Source organism: Serinus canaria, chromosome 5 (assembly GCF_022539315.1).
Source record: "Serinus canaria isolate serCan28SL12 chromosome 5, serCan2020, whole genome shotgun sequence".
In the NCBI taxonomy this organism is placed as follows: domain Eukaryota; kingdom Metazoa; phylum Chordata; class Aves; order Passeriformes; family Fringillidae; genus Serinus; species Serinus canaria.
This window is the reverse complement of record NC_066319.1, coordinates 14,767,909-14,786,993: the sequence shown is the minus strand read 5'-3', so window position 1 is coordinate 14,786,993 and position 19,085 is coordinate 14,767,909. Positions and strand designations below refer to the sequence as shown.

Below are 19,085 nucleotides of genomic sequence, written 5' to 3'. Positions count from 1 at the left end.
ACGGCGCTGCCCGGCCGGGATATGACCGCCCAGGGCACCGCGGCCACCTGTACACGGTACCCACCGAGCCCCAGCTCCGAGTGCCGCCACCCGCTTCTGCTTAAATAGCCCCAAGGATGGAGGCGCCGCCGCCAAAATAAAGTCCCAGAGCCAGCTTCTGTCCGAGCCAGGGTTTTATTGCTGTTCTTCAAACATAGCGGTGCTGAGCAGTCCGATACAACAAAAAATGGTTTCGGAAACTAAAGCATCACAGTACTCAAAAACAGCAGCGGACTCTTGATCCCTGCCCCCAGGCTGGGACAGCACTGCCACAAACTAAGGGATGCCCGAGCTCCTGGCTCCGAAGTGGGCATCCAGCACCTGTTTTTAATATTATATGACTCAGAGGTAGGAAGGTCATGTAAACATGAAAACAACAAAGGCATTACATCCCCTCTGGCTCCCTCCATGAGCTGAGGTGGCTAACAACTCCATTTCTACCAGCAGTTTCTGACACCCTCATTTAAGGAAGTCTGAAGACACACATATGTACACAGGAACATTTTTGCAGTTCCTCATAAACATTAATCTTCAGCTTCTACTTTACTTATAATGTTATTACTTTTTAAAGTGTTTAATATGCTGTAATAAGTCTTGGTCTCTATGTGCCTCAATGCATCCAGTAAATTAATAATTCATTGTTTCTTTCCCAGTTTGTTTTTCCAGATGAGAAGCATCTGATATGATTGTTCTTCTGTATTATTAGGAAATTTAGAAATAATTTTATCAATATTGTTTTCCTGTAGAAGAGTTCTCATAAACCGCTTCCACTGTTGTGGTGGTACTTCCTTTGTAAAGACATCAAAGGTCTCTCTGAGTTCTGCAAGAAGAAGCACACAACACACATCAGCTTGGATTTTAAAACACAGGGTTTTTTTCCCATAGCTCACACACATACTTTCCCCTTAATTTTCAGCCAATACCTGCACAGATCAAACAGCAGCAGCAAGGCAGGGTTAGGCACCCAAGAAGCAGCAGGACAAATAAGTTTTCTACTAAATGGCCTTGAAAGTAGCTAAAGGTATTGGTGCATTCTCAGTAGCGGTCCCCTAAGGCAGGACACCATCCACTAAAAGTGGTTTTGAGGAAGGCTTCATTGGCTGGTATGTTCCCTTGGGCGGGCTACTGAAGATGAAGTTTTAACCACTTCACTATGCTGCTGGCACAGGTTTGCCACACCAAGACCACCAGAGCAAAAACCATCACTTGGACATCCAGCACAACAATTTGCTGGTAGGTGTATGAAGGTTTGATGTGCTCTTCAACATGAGGGGACATTTGACTGAGAGATCTCTCACTCTGACCTACACCTCACTCAGTAAAGCAGAGTACACTGCTGCAATGCAGACTTGTTTTAAAACATTTTTCAAAAATTTGTACCATTCTTAAAATCATGACTGTGCTATACTCCCATGCACAAAAGTCATGCTCCAAAGTAGAACAGTTCACCACAGGGATTACAAATGCAGCAATAATCCTGTTTCAGCATATTTTACAATAAAGTGGAAGCCTTAGAGCTCTAAGCAATATTCTTTACACTACTACGTAAGTAGACTAACGTCAAGAGGAAATAAAACCAAATTCCAAGTACTGCCAATTCATGAAATACTTACCATGTGTAAAGAGGTCTTTAGCAATTATCTGACTTGGTTCTTGTACCTGTAATAAAAAGTTGGACCATTACTCCAACAAATCAGGGTGCTTCACTCACTATTGTTTTTTTACCTATTTGACAGCTTTCTTTCACATCACATACAGCAAAGAGGGGAAGGGAAGCAGATTTCAGAGCAGACCTGAAAGTACTGGAGTAAAGAAAATTGCATGGTGAAACAAACACGTTACTGCCTCCAAGGCAACATTCGCTGCTATCACAAAACAGTAGCTTCTGTTGGGGAGATGAAAGAGGCAGGGTAAATTAAATGAGGGATTGAAGTTTTTTCCCCCAAGCTATCACTTCCCGTACTTCCCATTACATCTTTAAGGGAAAGTTTCCTCTGTTGTTTTGCCTAAAAGCTCTAGGAATAGTTACAATCTCAACTAAAGGGATACCTATATTAGAGAAAATACAATGGTCATTTCACACATGTACACTTATCCTACAATTTGCTGGAGTTCCACTTAGAACATTAGATAGGGCAGTCTGCTGAGAAGCAGAATTCTGGACAGGTTTTGCTGCCAATGAGGACTTTGCAATCCTCCTCAACCACGCTGTCATACAGCACTTCCAGCTCCTGCACGGGACAGTGCCCTGCTCAGAAACCACACTACCTTCCACTATTTTCTTCTGGAGAAAAAAAAAGGAAATACTTGAAGTCACCAGATGTCAGAGACATAAAAGGAGAGCTGATAATTTGCAAAGAAGCAGCCTTTACAGAATTAGACTTCAAACATGTAAGAGACAGTCCAAAGTTTCCCTCATTTGCCTCACAACCATCACAAGGACAGAGACCAAGATGCTGGAGACTCTGACTGGAGTTCTGTCCTGGCTGAAGTGGATGCTTGCCAAGTGATTGTTCTCAGGTGTGCTTGCTGTGTCCCCATGGTACACTGCTTTGGGCAGGGCCTGGCAAGGAGCAGCTCCCTCTGCACGCCTACACCTGCTTCACAATACCCACTCATCACGATAGCCCATGGCTTTCCCCACCTCTTGGCCAGACACCACCTGCTTTAGAGAAAGGCTGACTTTCTGGGGTAACTTTGGTGATCCCCCACGGAAGATCCTTTGTATGTCACATGACCACCATCAAGGACAGAGAATGAAGCCCCCCCAAGGACTGAGACCCTTAAAATTCTCACGCAGGGGTGCTGGCCTGACTGAAGCAGGACATCTGCCAAGTGTTGCCTGCAGGTGTGTTCACTGGACCAAGACTGGTTTCCCATGGGACCCAGTCCTGAAACAATGGGTCCTGCTCACTGCTGGGACTTTATTTTCCTGTTCAGAACTGAACTGTCTGTACTTGTTCTCAACATACTTATTCTCCACTGTCCTGTACCCATTTCCTTGACATAAGACTACAAAAGACCCCTGAATTAATCAAAGACTTTGAGATTCTCCCCAACACAAGACAGATCTATTGGCTGGACCATGGGGATTTCATGTTGCCATTGGTAGCTAGTCCCCAGCCCCCTGCCTTTCTCTCTCTCTCTCTATCCTTTATCTCCTTTCTAATCCTTCTATCACATTTGCTGAGGGCACTCAAGAAAAAGTGCATTTGTTTTGATTAATACTAAGAGTCCCCTGCTGTGTGTCTTTTGCACTCAGAGACAGGTAAAAAGAACCATCACTACCCTACCTTGTACTAGTGGATCGTGACAAAATTGTTTCAGAGCCTGACTCTCCACCTCCCTGGCTGTTCTGCACCCACCAGGCTGCAGAGTAAGGCACACAACAACCACAGGAACCTTTTGTTGTGGAGGTTGTTGCCTCCACAACAACCACAGGAAACTTTTCCTAACGTTCTCACTGATGTGGATTGCTGCTTGCTCCTCTCTAGGTACTGAAGGTAGGTCCCCCTCCTAAGACAGAGGGAATTAAACTGCCTTGCTGCACCTGAGATGACTAAACAGCACCAGGGGTCCCAAGCCTATTGCTATGTCAAGGCTGATGCTCAGAACTGTTGCTGAGTAGCCTGTTAGCTCCATGGAAGTGCACTGCCTTGGGCTGTCTGTGCCTGGATTAGCTTTCCTGGTGGGTACACAAACTATAATCAGTTGAAAGAAGCCAGTGGGCACCCATGTACATTGCATAGTTTTTGTGAGGGGAGAAGGAGGGAAGCCAGCAGGAAAGGCTTCCTTTATCTCTGGCATTATCAATTCATTAAACAAGCATAGCCAGGGAGTACAGCACCAGGGTAGCATGAACAGTACAAGCACAAAGCAGAGCAGCATGTCTCACATGACAGGTAGTGCTAAAGCTGGCAAGCTTTAGGAGTATTTGTTTATATGTGGAAAATGAGGATGAAGAGTTACTGTTCTGCCCCTAAGACTTGTGTTTATTAAGGTACAAGCTCTTTGTAAGCATAAACCAGCACGCTTCCTATTTGCACAGTGACAGTGACCCACAGGTGACACCACCCCGTGACTAACATGCATATGGGGGACGTGAGGGGGAGCCCCCCTACATATGACCCAGGTAGTTGTACATCATTCTCACTGAAGCACATTCTGTTTAAGGGTATAAGCACATTAAATAAGCTGATCTTCTTTACACAGGATAATCCTTAAACAAGAAAACAAATGACTGAAAGAGCAGTGTCATGGCTGACACTTGTTTCAAAACCCAGCTATTCAAGTATCAGCAGTTGTTGGGGGCATTAGAGCAGTATGAATTCAATGGTTCTTTGGAAGGAAAGGTGTGTAGGTGCCAAAATACTCAGTCTCAGGACTGCATCAGTGGAACTCTCCTTAGCAAATAAACTCTTACAGCTGCATGAGCTGACTGCAAGTGCAGATTTGGCATCTGCCTGTGACAGCTCTTAGAGGAGAGACAAGTGGCACCATGCACCAATTTGTAACTGCATCATTCTGCAACTATTTTATTGAAATTAAAGACATGTTATATTTGCTATTCCTATGCTACAGCATTTTGACCAGGTTTTTTGTCATGTTTCTTCATCAGCTTCTAGAAATAGATGAAGTGCTGCAAATCTGGCCAGGGCATGAGGGGAGACACAATGCAACAAAAAACCTGGGGTGTTTCACATATTTGAGCCACTTATGGACCTTAAAAAAGAAAAAGAGCAGAATTTAGGGTGAGCCTTTGAACATCTCTTTCAATTCTGTTTCCTCAGTCTTCAAGTATTTTTGCATAATTAAAATACATTTAAATACTCAAAATGTCTAATTAGTAACATCAGACAAGAGTGTATACACTGGGTGGGTAATGCATTGGTGAGGGACAAGAGAAGCTCCAGTGAGAAAAAAAGTGCTGTACACACACTGAGAACAGTCTGGATATTTTTCCTAGTTGTTCATCAAGACTAACATTTTTTGTGTAAAACTAAGACTGAGCTCATTTTTGCCTTGTGGTGCTGGCAGCAATGTAGTTTCTAACTACAGAAATTAAAGCCAGCTTAGATTTACTTCACCCAGCCTTGTATTTGTCTCGCAGAGTGCTGGACTAGCAATAGGTTTTTTAGACACAAACAGTAAGGTTCTGAAATGTCATTTGGTTACAAGATGCCAGGGTATACCCAGCTTCAAGTTGGAACATACACCAGCAGCCAGCCTCAGCTGGATGAACCCTTTTTAGGGAAGTACTTTGAGACTGGCATGCTCTGAACCCCTCCTCTTTTGGGACTGCTTAAGACCAAGAACTCTGACTGTCAGGTCTTGGTCTGTAGCTTGAGACATGAGCCCAGAGGCAGGAAGACTCAATCACTTCACTGGATCAGGAGTGGTTAAATCCTATGAACTAATAATTGGTAGTCACAATGCAATGAGAGCTGGAACACCACCGTGCTGCCACACCAAACAATAGCTGCCATCAGCTGGGGAATACACATGAAGCAGCAAAAATGAAATAAACTGGATCAAGGTATCACTTGGAGACGGTCTGAAGTGAAAACTTGCAGCTAGTCCAAGTATTTTCCCTGCTTCCAAAGCATCCTGGTCATAGGCTCTGAAGTGTTGTCCAGTTGACAAGGCCAACTGCAGCAGACACCAGCAGCTATTGAATGCATCAGATACTTGCTAATTAATTTCTGACCTTGTTGCATGAATCACAACTTGTTGCATCACAGGAACACATCCTACCAGAGATCTACAGTGAGACAAAACATTGAGGCCTGTGTGTCAGGTACAATTAGGCTGTGAGCAATTAAAGATGAAGCACTTGGTCCATCACATACTTACCAAACATCCCTCCACATCTTTAACAGTTGAGGCAGCTGAAAAAAAAAAAAAAAGTCTGAGCAACTTCTAAGTATTGCAGCAACTTAAACATGGCTGAAATCACACAAGACTTATACACAATAGAAACTTTTGTAACACAGCCAAAGCTTTTAAAAACCATTTAGTTTCTTTGACCTGTCATACATTTCACCCCAGCTTCCACCAACAGCACAAACACTGTGCCTTAATCCTGCTCAGTAAATGCAGACTACAAGATGCTGTTTGACTTTCAAGCCACTCTTGCAACCTCCTTTACTCCAGCTTTTGTTTCTCAGAATTTTTTGTTGGCTACTGCAATACAGAAGGCAGAAATTGTCTTTACTGCAATACAATCAGTTAAACGTGATTTCAACAAACTTAGCACTTAAGATTCACAATTGCTTTCAGTATTACTTTAACCATGCTAGTAGCAAAAATAGTTTAAAACGCAATAGTGGAAATAGAAATTTCCAAGGAAAACAGCTCAATTTCCACTAAAAAATAAATTCCCACAGAACTTATCAACCAAACACTCACATTAAGAGGTTCAAATGACTAAAGGGAACCAATTTGTACCAAAAAAATCCCCACAACCAAACACAGTGAAAGTAATTAGTGGTCTAATTAGTTGCTACTTTTTATCCCATGCATCTGAACCCCCACACAGGTTTTTCCTCTTTGCCAATTGATTGGAGAAGTCCTTTCTAAGGACCTTATGATAATCTTGCTTTGAAGCAGAGGCATCTGTCAGCAAGATAAGAAAGCTCATAGTTAAGGATTATGCATTTTATTTACCAAGCAAAACTACTCTTCACTTTACTAATTTGCTAATTTCAATCACATGCAAAATGAACTAGAGCTTAAACAGGTCCCCTGTAAGGCAACACAAGAACCAGGGACAGCCCTAGTGCATGCTTTGCCTAACTCTGGAAAGCAAATTTAATGGATAATAATCAAGCAGTTACCTTTATTACACTTCAGCTTTTTAACAACAACAACAACTACTACTAGTAAACCCAAACCAGCCGACAGAAGCACCGGAATAACCCAAACACGAGCTTCCTTCCCTGCAAAGTAAGACATAAAAAAATTAGTACTGAAACAGTCCCCCAAAAAGATATTCCTTGCTGTCCTAGAGAAAAACATAAGCCCAGAACTAATACAATAACCCAGACAGTTTGTCCTGGGACTCTCATGGACACATTGCCCTGAACATGTGAGCACTTGTTTGCACTGCACATCATGCTCCCAAAGGCATCAGGGAGCTCTGCAGGGAGCTGCAATGCAACTTCCACAGGGTTTCATGGAGAGACACTTAAGGGGAAACAAGTATGCAAAAGATGATAGCTAGCTTCAGGTGCTGTAGCATGGACAGTGAGCATTCCTGGCAGAAAAGGAAGCTACTCCAGGCACAGTTAGCATTTTCACACTACCCATAACTTTCAACTGTGTCACCCTTGCAACTTTAAGAACTCTGGCAACACATGTAGCTTTTCACCAAGTGAAACTCCAGGTGATTTGTCCCATCAACCCCTTTGAGAATCGTCTTTAGTAAATAACTCCCAGACTAAAAGGCAGCTGCTCTTAAATACATTACAGTAGTCGAAACCACAGTCGAAACTGTTTACAGACTACTCTGGTGTTATTAGCCTAAAGCCACAGACCCAACAAACCAAGCTGAGTGGGATTTGTGTAACAGACCTTGATTGGTTAAGCCTAGTTCTGCAGTATCAGTGGAATTCAGCAGGATTTCGTTCCCATCCAGATGCCTGAAGTGGATGGTAACAGAACATTGTATCAACATTTCTAGATCAGTACATAGCTCTGTCCAGGCCTGATTCTTTTTCAGACAGAGCTCAGAACCATGAATGGAACATGCATAAACTTTGATAAAGGTGTACCTTTAAACAAACCAACACAAGACTACAAGATAAAAGCAAAGCCGATAAAATTCATGTATGTTAGTGTCTAAGTGGAGGGAGAAAAGAAAAAATAAAAAAAACCAAACCACAGAGTATAGGCATTATTCATGCACGGTTAGTTAACTTCAACAGGTAGCTCTACATACTAAAATTTTCAGCTGGGTGCTAGAAAGTTCATTCAAGTGTTCTGTGAAATACCAACCTCAAGACACGAAAAATGCAAGTTTACAGTCATAAACAACAACCACAATGATAACCCCAAGTCCACATCTTTCTAGGTCTCAACATTACAGGTTTTAACACCTATAATTTAACTGCATGAAAAATGCCATTTGGCTTCAGGGCAATTATTTACAGCCTGAAGACATGTGTTAACTATTGGCACAGATTGGGCCACAGCTCTAACATTCCCTAGAAGGAAAATAGCAACTTATTCTCAGACTTACTCTTGACTGATTCTTCGACACATTTCACAGCCCTCATCATCACAGAAATACCCTTGTTTGCACTGGCATTCAGCATTCTGTGTCAGAGTACAGGGTCTCAGAGTTATCTGATCTAAAAATAAAATGTATTATAAGTTAGCAAGTGCAAAGATTATACTCAGGCCATAAAGGCAATTTACTTTTAAATTCAATATGATCAATGAAGACCAGGTTTTCCACATTAAAAAAAGGGGAAATTGTTAAGGTTTCATAAGTTTTGGTACCGTCTTTGCACCGTCTGCAAGGCAAGCATTCCTCCAAGCCGTTGGCATGGGCAGTAAAGCCTTTTCCTTCCTTGCAAGGGTCACATTTTCCTTTCAAATGCGAAGCATTGCAGTGGTCAGCCACAAAGGTACCTGTGGGAGAAGAGAACTGGCAGCAGCAGAAATCTCAGGGGTTCTTTTGACAGACAAAGGGCTAAACCTAGATATTACAACACAAATTCCTGAGAAAAGTTCAACTCTTCCTTGCAAATCAATCACATATCACACAAACCAAGAGGCACAGGAGAGCCAGGAGGCACATCTGCAATTTGCGACTCAGGGAGAGGTGCAAAACGAGGCGTCCAGCAAAGTATCTGCTGGAAGGATGAGTCACTGCAGCAGGCAGGGAGCCTGTGGATGGTACCATTGCTGAAGGAAGGGTGCAAGCCCAGGGAGAACTGCTTTCAAAAAACTTCTCCTTTGTCTGAATCCCACCTAAATGCACCAGTAAGGTTCTGATAATAATGAGAGTTTTCTTCTTGGTGCAGAACTTGTTAGGTCTGCACACACTGAGCATGGAGAGGAGAGCAAAATCATACTGAAGTTTTGCCTACTGACACAAATATCAGAATTCCCCTAGGCCTGTTTTGTGTTAACTAAATCACTTAACTTCAAAAATTTTATCCTCAACCACAAGCAAAGGCTTCCTGGCTTGCCAAAGCACCTCTCCCAGTCATTGCCTGTTGCATTAAGGGGCTCTTACTTGAAAATGGAGTCCAGCCCTTACAGCACCAAGAAGTCCTCACAGCTCCAACCAGGCTTACACTTTCACAGCATGCAATGTTAGAAGCAATTGCTATCAGCTGTAACTACTCAAAGTCTTACCTGCTTCACAAAAGACACAGCAGAGACCTTGATGGAAGTACTCTGTCTCCCCACAGTTCGCTCGGGCTCTAGGCATCGTCAGCAGCACAACCTACAGCGGAGGCAAACAGGCCTCTTGAGTGAGTCATCCTCCCTGGACACGATAACTATCTCGGGGAGATTAACTTGTAAAGACTTGGAAACACATTCAGAAGTTTATGGGAAGCCACAGAGGAAACCCAAACTAATTTCTGCTAAGTGCTGCTCACAGCAATAATTGCCATCACAAAGCTGGGGTTAAGGCAGCACCGTGCAGCAGCTGATGGGCTTTAGGCAACTGTTGCCACACGTTCCTGCCACCATATAAACTTTTGTTTGCTTTCCACTATCTCACTGCAGTTGAACTGCAGACGCCAAAGTTTTTGCGGTGAGCAAGGAATTAGGATTTCTTCCTTCCCACATCCTTTTAATTCATCAGAATCAGTGCCAGTCTCGCTCCCACAAAACTGAGGAAACGCCCCACAGACTCCTCCAACACGTCTCACTGGCTCAAATCTTAGCCAGAAGACAAGTCGAGTCATTAGCAATACTACACGAGCGTTGGGAATGACTTTTTTTTTTAGAGGATGAAACGTGCAGGCAGCGCACTACCCGGCAGGGCTCCCACGCATCCTCTCAGTCCCGGTATGTCCAAGCGCTTCCAGGGAGGCGAGGGCAGGCTCGGTGCCGGGGCAGCCGAGTCACATCCTCAGAAGCCTCACACAAGGAGAGAAATCCTCTAGAGCAAAAGCGGGAGGAGGGGAAGAGGAGGCCGGTACTCCGACTCCCTGGAGCAAATTCTCAGCAGCGGGTAAGTCTAAGCTAAAACCAAGAGGGTCCCACTCTTTAAACTCTCTCCTCGGTAGACTGAAAATCCTCCCCGTAACTGCGGGGAGGTGAGAACTTCCAGTTTCACACTTAAATAACCCGAGGAGTATTAAAGAACTCACTCCTGACTTGTAACTTTTTTTTCCTACGAGGAGAGAAGGAAGGGTGGCAGCGCGCGCGGTAGGAACAGACGGAGACGCGCTACATTTATTCCCTGAGGGCGCTGGGTTCACGGCAGCGGCGCTGCCGTAGGTTTCCCTAGACATCAAACACGAGCAAAAGTTCGGGAAGGTTACCAAAGTCTCTTGAAGAAGAAAAGGACAGAAAAAACCACAAGGGTCCTTCACGCTAGAGCTGGAGGAAGACTTTTTCCGCCTCAAAAGCCAGGATTTAGGTTCGGGCTGCGGACGGCTGGCAGCCACCACTCGCGGCAAGCAGGTAGAGGGCGAGCCCACGCCCTGCGGGCCAGAGAGCCCCAGCCGGCACTTACCAGCAGCAGTGGGACAGAGAGCCCCAGCCGGCACTTACCAGCAGCAGTGGGACAGAGAGCCCCAGCCGGCACTTACCAGCAGCAGCCCCACCGCTCGCCCGGCTCCCATGACGGCGCCCATCGCTCTGGGCCCGTCCCCCGCTGCCGCCGCTCTTATTCCCGGCGGGAGGCGGGGCGCAGGTGGGGCACCGAGCGCTCTCGGCCCTCACAGCCGTCCCTTCTCGCTCCGGCAGAAAGGGCAGAAGCCGCGGTTAATTGCCGCAGGTGCTGAAGGGCTCTGTCCACCCTGATCACAAAAAGCTGCGGGAAAAGCTGTGAGGAGAAATTTCCCAACATGGCGCAAAGTGCATATAACTGGGTTTTCTGAAGCCCTAAAAGGGTTCTCACTTTTCTCTCCATTAGTTATTCCTTCCAGAGAAATAACGTTTCTGGCCACTATTTTCCTCAAAAATACTTTTCATTTCCCATATGCATGTAACTGGCATGTAGGAACATTCACCTCCAGATTGCTGAAACTGGATTAAAATTAATGGCACGAGGATTCATAGGCTGTTCCTTTTTGGATTATTTTCTAATCCTCTGTGGCAGCAGCTGTTGGAAACTCTTCCTCTGCTGATGCTGAATTAACTTGTTGATAGTTTCTTTCACTGAACTGCTGCTCTTGTGGTAATGGTGTTTTTATTTTACTCAACTGCACTTACAAATCCTTGTGCAATCCCTGTGGGTGCATAGTTTGGTAAAATGAAAATAATTCAAACAATCTCCTGCACTCACATTTACACCCACTGAGGGCTTCCTGCTCAGCACTGTTTCTCTTTGGTTCAGGGGACTTGGGTTGTTTGGGGTTTTTTCTGTTGCTGTTTGGTAACCATTTCCCAAAGCTTGGATACAGATGTACCCAAGGGATAGAAACAGCCCTTCTGAGGTGGAGAGGCTCCTATCCATAACTCAAAACACATGCTCCAAAAGCAGGATGAGAGTGATGAGGAAGGCTGTGCTTATAGGCCAGAGATGTGCTGACTTGCTGAAGCATTCCAAGGAGATTAGTGGATGTGTTTGCACGGCTTTACATCCAAACACCTGGATACATCCAAACAGGAGCAAACACTTTGAAGCTGCATAGGGAACTTTGCACAGCCTGGAAAGCAGAGGAAGCACCCTCTCGTTGAGTTTTACACCACATGTGGCATGGGTCAGACTTTCTCTGCAAGTGAAAGAGTGAATAGGATGACGTCCTTCAAAAAGGCACCCAATCTGTGTCAATAATGTTGATATTCTCCAAGGATGTTTCCTCAAGGATGAAGAATGCTTTGATTTTCTGGAGACTTTTGCTAATAACAAAGCCACTCTCACCCTTTTGCACTTGTGATCAGTTTCCTGAATGTCAGCTTCCAGATGCTGGCTCTTACCCTGCCTGTTCATATCAGAGAGCTGCAGTTCTCTCTGTGGAACAATCTATTCACTATCCTCAAGCCCTTGATATAAAGGTTTCCTAAGTCCAAGATATGTTTGTACATTTGCATGTACAAAAGTGAAAATCAAGGGAACCACTTCTTTTTCTATGGAAGTTGCTGCAATAAGAAGACAATTTCAGCCAATTTCTCACAATTTCAGCCAGAGTGATTGCAGTATCAAACTGCAATTGCTGCTCTAACTTATGGCGCAGGTCTGACATTCTTAGAGGCAATTTCCCATAGATTTTCTTCTAGAAAGTGATTTACTTTTAAAATACTAACAAACACAAACCCCCAAAAAATTTGTCAGATAGACTGCCACTGAAAGTTGTGTGTAGTTTTATTTCAACATATCAAGCACAAACAGGTTTCCCCTAACTGGGGAATATGACGAGGAATGTACTTAAAAATTTGGAAACATTTACATTGAAAGATAGCCCAGACTGGCACCACCACTAAGTATTTTAAGGCTGTATATATAGCAGTACTTACCACTTGGAACTACTTCAGGCCAGAAAAGAAAGGCTTAGTATTGTCTGCAGTCTACAGAAAATATTGCAAATCTTTAAAAAATGGTGTAAAATAGGAAGACTATTAACAGGGTTGAACAATGCAGTGGCAAAACCCTCCCTCTTTCCTGACCTTTGACAATAAATGTGCCTAAGACCAAACACACGTACACCTACATCGCTCCCATCCTTCTCACCTATGCTGGGGCAGTGGATTTCTCTCTACAATGCTAGTGTGTGATATTATAAAACAGCCATATAGCAAATAATAACAATAAGAGTAAGTGACCAGGTTTTACAAACAGGCGTGCGTGTCTGACATCACCCTCCATGGGCCAGACCCAGGACACCAGTCAGCTCCGGAACCAGACAAGGAGCTCTCACTGAATACTTCCCATTTCCTAAAGCAGAACGGCTCTAGGAAATTGTGTATATTTACAGTTTCTGTGGAATGGAAAATAAAACACATCCTGAGGTCCCATTCTGCATGGGCTGACTAAACAGACCATGACTTAGTATCCCAGGGCTGGATTTTTTGGACCAAGTGTTCTCCCTCCTGTAATTAAAGGCAGCTGGACAGGCACCGTGGACATCAGCTCTTTACAGCTCCCCAACTGCTCTTCCTCACTCCTGGAGCTATGACCCAGGCCACCATGACTTTTCCAAAATGTTGAGGTGATTACCATTTTGGGGTTACCAATACTGCTGGGTAATTATTAATTGCATCAGAAAATGACAAAACATAGAAAACAAATTGCACAATTAAAGCTACATTTGGCTTCAGCATTAAGGCCCATACAGGTTAAGAGGTCCTTGAAGATGTACATGTAAAAGGCAAAAAATGACATAATCTGCAGGAACAAAGTTTTGCAGGTTCCTAGGTCCCTTTTTAACCTCGTTTTTCCACTTCCTTCTACCTCTGCTGTGTTGGTTCTAAAGTGCTTTGGTGCCTCGCTGGGCTCCTTGCGCGAGCGGCCCCCTCCTGCAGCCAGTGATCATTATTGCTGCCAAACGTAGTGATTTTATTTGAAGACATAATTAATGAAGAGTTGACACGTAAGAAAGATGCAGAGGAGAAACCAACAGCGAGAGTCCAGGAAGAAGCTTTCAGAAGAGGCCTTCCTGTGGAAGGACTTTTTGTTCAGAGCTCTGAGGTTTCTGCAAAAGAAAGCAATGCGATTATTTGTGTGCTGGAGAGAGCCGTGACTTCACACATGTGCATACCCAGAGCTTCCACACCAGGAGGGAACCCTGCACTTTGGTGACACCCTCAGAGTAGTGTGCCCCCCCAGACTTTGCCTCCCTCTTTTTAACAGGAAGATTAGTACTTCTGGCTGCAGCTGGTTGGCATGGGAAGGGCACAAACCCCAAGAAATCTCTTCATCCAGCACTCACTCATAGCCCTGTGAGTTTAACCTGTGCCCTCACATTCCCAAACCTGCCCTGGACACCCCCAGGAACTGCAGTGAAGCTAAAACCATATCACCAATGACTCTGGCATCCAGAAAGGGTAGGCCTCATGTGTGATCCCACCTCATGGAAGCCTTGGCAGAGCTGGATAATACTCCTCACACAGAGGGAATCAGCAGGGCTCCCTGGAGCTGAACTAGCAGTTAATACCTCCCCACAGGAGTTTGCAGGGCAAAGCCCTCTGTCAGCAGCAGATGTGGTTACTGTTTCCCCCTAGATTGAAACCAGCAATTTGTACAAAAAAATGGAGTTTAGCACTTTTCACCACAAAGCCCAGTTTTTCAGACCACACCCTTGCATCTCTATAGCAAACTGAAGAAATTCCTAACATGTGGGACTGGAAGGGAGATCTCACACATTCTTGCCTGGCAGAGATTTCTTTTTAGCCAGGGCCTGGCCCAGTCCTTCTCAGTCAGGAGTTGAGTAACATCCTGAGGTGATGCTTTTTGCCCAGAGAGAGTGTTAAGAGGAGGTAAACTGTTTCAAGCAGAGCCTGGGTTTGTCTTTCTGGTATGATAAGTGGTTACTTTACGTGCAACAACTTGAACTGCACTCCTGCAGCTCACAGAGACACTCTAAAGACCACAGTAAGGAGTTAAATGCCATACGTTAGTCCATTAAAATCATTGATTGATGACAGAAAATGGTTACCTGTGTATGTCCTGTTGGGCTTTCTGTAGGGATAAAACAGCTGAGTGAATTTCCTTCAGGTGATTCATTTCTCTCCCACACTGAGCGCACAGGCTTTCAAACCCTGTGGCAAAGTATTGAAGGACAATTATGTTTTGCATCACTGTTCTGGTGGTAGTGAAACACAACACAGCAAGTGGGTGGCTGTGAACTAATTGTCACTTCTAGGGGGACACTTTCAGGAGGAAACATGAGGAGAAGGAGACAGGGAACAGAATCTTCCACCCAGAAGATCCAGGCTACTGTAAGATCCAGGTCACTTCTGTGACTCTGGGTCAGGGTGCTTCTCAGTCAGCTCTAAGGAAACAATGCTCCCCAGCTGAGGGGAGGAGAAAGGAGTCCTCACACCTGCTCACTCTCTCAAACATTTAAGTTCACCTCTAACAAAGGCAGAGAAAAGAGAGAGAAACACAGCCTGTTTCCTATGTGTTGATTGGAATGTCACTGTATTTTTCCAATTTTGCCAGGAGTTGGGAAGTCCTCGTTGTAAGGCAGAAACAGCACATACAGAGAACAGAAAAGCAGAACATTCCCTGGGCTGCCTGTGGGCTGTTGGCCCATGGTATTAACTGGGAAATGTCCCAGGGCTGGCTCAAGAATTAAAGTACCAAGGCAAGAACATTAAAGCCTGAGCCAGTGACACCCAAATACTTGCCATCATCATCTGAGAGCTCCTGCACTGACTCTGGCGTTGAACAGCTGCTCTCTGTGTTCTGGCTGTGGTTGGATGGCTGATCGCTGGTTTTGCGGCGCCTGCAGTCTTTGGCAGACCTCTGGATAAAACAGGGATTAGATGTGACTCAGTCTCTGTCACATTGAAGAAGTGTGTGATTGCTTTAAACAAAACAGTTTGGAGTGCTGGGAAATAAGTGTGAGATTGTGAAGTTTAATTGCTTTCTCAGCAACTCCTGGTAGTTGGACTCTGGCAGCTACTTAGGGATATTATACATGTGCCTCATACAGAAGCATTTCCCCAGGAGACAACATTCTTAAGACACCTATCCAAATTATTCTTCTTGTACCTTTAACTGACACATACTATGGATCAACCTTACAGTTCCTTTGCTAAGTTGTGTACCTAACTCAGCCAGGTAGGTAAGAGAAAGCTGGAAAAGAGGAAAAAATTAAAATCAAATTCCCCAGCAATGATTTTTCAGAAGGTGCACAAAGGATCTAAACATCATGGAATTTTTATGCCTGGTTTCTTGATGCACTGTGGAAAATTTCTCCCTCTCAGATGAATAAACCAAACACATTAATTCAAACTTCTCACTACAGGGTCTGAAAAGCAGCTATGGATCCCAACTTCCCCACTGAATCAGAGAAATTCAGATGTGGGGCATTACAAAAGAAAAGCCTATGTACACAATAAGATACAAGTTTTTCAGTGTAATATGGGTTGTACTTAGCTAGTTCACCAGCTCTACATTTGCAATGTGTATTATGAATGACAGGTATTGCTCCAAAGATGGAAGCACTGAAATAGGGGAGTATTATCTCTCTTTAAAGGAAAGGATGGAAAAACGTTTGTCTTGTCTGAGAGAGAGTGAGTGATAAAGGTTCATGGCAAAGACTGAAACTGAAGTCAGGGGGTCTCAGTTATGTACTCCAAAACTTACAGGAAGTTTTCTGCTTTTGAAACACTGAACAATGAAGTTCAGCTCAGTCATATGCAAAATTCAGTGTAAGAGTCACTGTCACTAGCATTGGGTGGAAGAAAAATGCCAAAATTGATAGAATGAGTCAATCAGTAATTACAATTCTTTGGAGCTAATAATGGTATAATACTGCAGGTCCATAGTCACAAGCTATATTTACCCAAAACAAAACTTTCAGCTTATGCTGTGCTTACATGAAAATGCTGTAGAAAAAGAGCTGTGTATCTAAACAATCATAAAGAAAATTATAATCCCCAGAACAGGCTTTTTACCTTGTGCCGTGTAATTTGATTGTTTATGCATGTTGCTTTGTGGTTTGACATCCTTGTGGACAAGTGTCTTTCCATTGTCTGAAGTATTCCATCCTTCTCAAATTGGGCAATGTCGTTCAAAGGATCCCAAGGTCTTAGACTTTTGAGACCAAATTAAAAAAATCATCAGAAAAGCAAGAATCCCACATTAGCCCAATACCCTAATTCCACATGCATCAGGACAGGCAGTCATCACTGACAGTAGCCAGACTTTCCAGATGCAGTGACAGGACTAACAGAAAGTTCCCTGCACATTCACAGCTCCTTGCAATAAGTGAGGGGGTTCAGTCTCCAGAGGCTTTGCCCTTGTTGCCCAGGGGAGAAAAGTACAGTTGTTAACTCTGCTCTAACAGTGCAGAAAAGCTCTGCTAAATGACTCTGCATTTGATTGCAGCAATAGGAATTTGCATCAATGACACAGTGGATTTTCCATTGTCATGCCCTCCTTTCCAGCTATTCCCAATTAGTATCATGAACATGTATTCTAATGATGACACAGAGCTCAGAAAGAGCAAGCTCTGGTCATGGTTTTGGGGAATGGCAGGGCTCCAATGATAGGTCTCTAGCCCTGCTTGCATCCCTGGGAACTCAGGCAGCGAGATGTGTTGGGAACCCCAAGCCCAGCACTCACTCCTCGTATTTGTAGTGCCACTCGTTGGTCCCGGCATCGTGCCGGAACAGCAGCGGTTTCCATTCCGTGCCGCTTTCCCTCCGCTCCCGGGCGGCGTTCCTCTGCTCCTCTTCCAGCACAAACTTCTCCTGTGTCGCCTTGTGCTGATCACCTTTGTTTATTGCACTGGTAACGTGCTGCCAAAGCCTAGGAATAATCAGGGAAGGCAGTTAAACCACCTTAGAACCAGCAATTTATTTTGCCAGCTGGAACTTTAGAGCAGGAACTTGTCAGGTGTATCGATACACCAGAGGAACTGTACCAGGATTGCTCAGCCTCTGTTTTTAGCTTGTAAGTTAAAGAAACTGAGAAAGGCAACATTGAATGCTGTATGAGTGACCTGCTGGAGGAACTTTCTCTTAGATAACATCACCTACAATAATTATTGAATTCTTCAGTTCTGTCTGTTTATTGAATTCTTATGCTGCTGTCATAAGGAAGTTGTGTTCAACTCACTGGGATCCGTGGCCTCTTTAGAGGTGATTGATGGAGAAATTGTTCTGTTCCTCATCCTTTCAAGGCATTTCTGTTTAAAAGCCTTTGCATCAATGTCTGTCCCCAAAACAAGTCTTTATATTTAAAGTTTAGAAGTACTGGAAAACGAATTTCTGTGCACGTCTTGTAGCTGCACATGCACGTCCTATACAGAATTTACAACCAAATCTGTAGGAAGCTGATTCAATCCACAAGCAACAAGCATGTCCTCGTGCTCACAAGGTGCAAGCATGAAGACAGGTTTTCACTCACACTTGTTTGCAGCTGCCAAAGGATGTGATCTGTCGTATGAGCTGTTCTCACTGAGCATCTGCCCTGGGAGAGGATCTGCCTTTTACCAGAGAAAAATCAATACTACTTTTTTTACTATAGCCAAGCTGTGATCAGCCTCTCCACAGTTCCTATAATCAGGGCACTTTAATCTTCATTTCAGATTGGAAATACTTCTGAGACTAGCAGCTAGCCCTCCCAAAATATTACTGTGTGCTTTAGTGTTTAGAATGTGCACAGGAGATCCAAGCTGTTCCATTATTCCCAGCTCCACAAAACACCCATCCGCCATTTAGAAGATGAATTCATTACTGCATTTAATTTAGAGCTTGCTGTGAAGCTCTTAATTTAAAAGCGATCCTGAAGCTTTCATCATTTTCTATCACCATACATTAACACAGCATTTCCAAAAATGCAGCCTCTTAGATAGGTAACTGGATGCAGAGCAATGCCTTCCTTTTATTTTTAAGAAGTCACTCCCTTGTTTCTGTGTATGAATAATTTCTCCCAGAAACAAAGGAAGGAAACTCAGTGATGGGGATGGGGCAGGGAGGAGTGAAATAACAGCCTGAGAATATATTGTGGTGGTGTAAAGCCTGTCCTAAAGAATGCAGTAGTGTAAAGAGTGAGTCCCCTAATTCTACAAATCTTAGAGGTTTGTAGAATTACAAAATTAGCACAAAATTGTTTGACAAGGGCAAATTACTCCATCAGGAGTTGCATGTGTCAGACTGTGAGGCCCTCCATGGTGAGCTGCATGACAGTATGAGCTTCAGAGATTCCCCAACAATTGTGAAAATAGGTGATTTTCAGCACT

The 19,085-nt window shown here is 44.1% G+C and overlaps 2 protein-coding genes across 8 annotated transcripts in view; both read right to left on the bottom strand.

The window, feature by feature from the left end:
- Nucleotides 1-155: 155 nt before the first annotated feature.
- On the bottom strand, nt 156-10,897 carry LOC103827017 (tumor necrosis factor receptor superfamily member 23-like). 2 transcript variants are annotated; one of them, XM_050975679.1, is made up of 10 exons: nt 10,818-10,897; nt 9,406-9,496; nt 8,542-8,673; nt 8,279-8,390; nt 7,612-7,679; nt 6,876-6,977; nt 5,893-5,927; nt 5,747-5,800; nt 1,653-1,698; nt 156-859 (listed from the first exon to the last, which is right to left on the bottom strand). In XM_050975679.1, exons 1-10 carry the CDS (start codon nt 10,860-10,862, stop codon nt 675-677), a joined length of 870 nt encoding a protein of 289 aa, XP_050831636.1. In that variant the 5' UTR covers nt 10,863-10,897; the 3' UTR covers nt 156-674. The 2 variants fall into 2 exon arrangements, with proteins under 2 accessions (XP_050831636.1, XP_018763401.3); XM_018907856.3 differs by lacking the exon at nt 5,747-5,800.
- Nucleotides 10,898-12,517: 1,620 nt separating this feature from the next.
- Nucleotides 12,518-19,085, bottom strand: part of OSBPL5 (oxysterol binding protein like 5) — a 135,864-nt gene continuing 129,296 nt past the window's right edge. For all 6 annotated transcript variants that reach the window (XM_030239837.2, XM_030239838.2, XM_018907849.3 and 3 more), the window contains 5 exons: nt 17,465-17,650; nt 16,795-16,933; nt 15,520-15,637; nt 14,826-14,928; nt 12,518-13,862 (listed from right to left, as the gene is read on the bottom strand). In XM_030239837.2, the coding sequence (XP_030095697.2) occupies nt 13,727-13,862; nt 14,826-14,928; nt 15,520-15,637; nt 16,795-16,933; nt 17,465-17,650 (682 nt within the window). In that variant the 3' untranslated portion in view covers nt 12,518-13,726. The remainder of the gene's footprint in view (nt 13,863-14,825; nt 14,929-15,519; nt 15,638-16,794; nt 16,934-17,464; nt 17,651-19,085) is intronic.

Coding starts and splice junctions, on each gene's coding strand:
- LOC103827017 (XM_050975679.1), bottom strand. CDS start 10,862: ATGGGCGCCGTCATGGGAGCCGGGCGAGCGGTGGGGCTGCTGCTG. Junction 8,391..8,541: donor TTGCAGACGGTGCAAAGACG/GTACCAAAACTT, acceptor TTTTATTTTTAG/ATCAGATAACTCTGAGACCC. Junction 5,928..6,875: donor AAAGCTGAAGTGTAATAAAG/GTAACTGCTTGA, acceptor TTTTTTTTTCAG/CTGCCTCAACTGTTAAAGAT.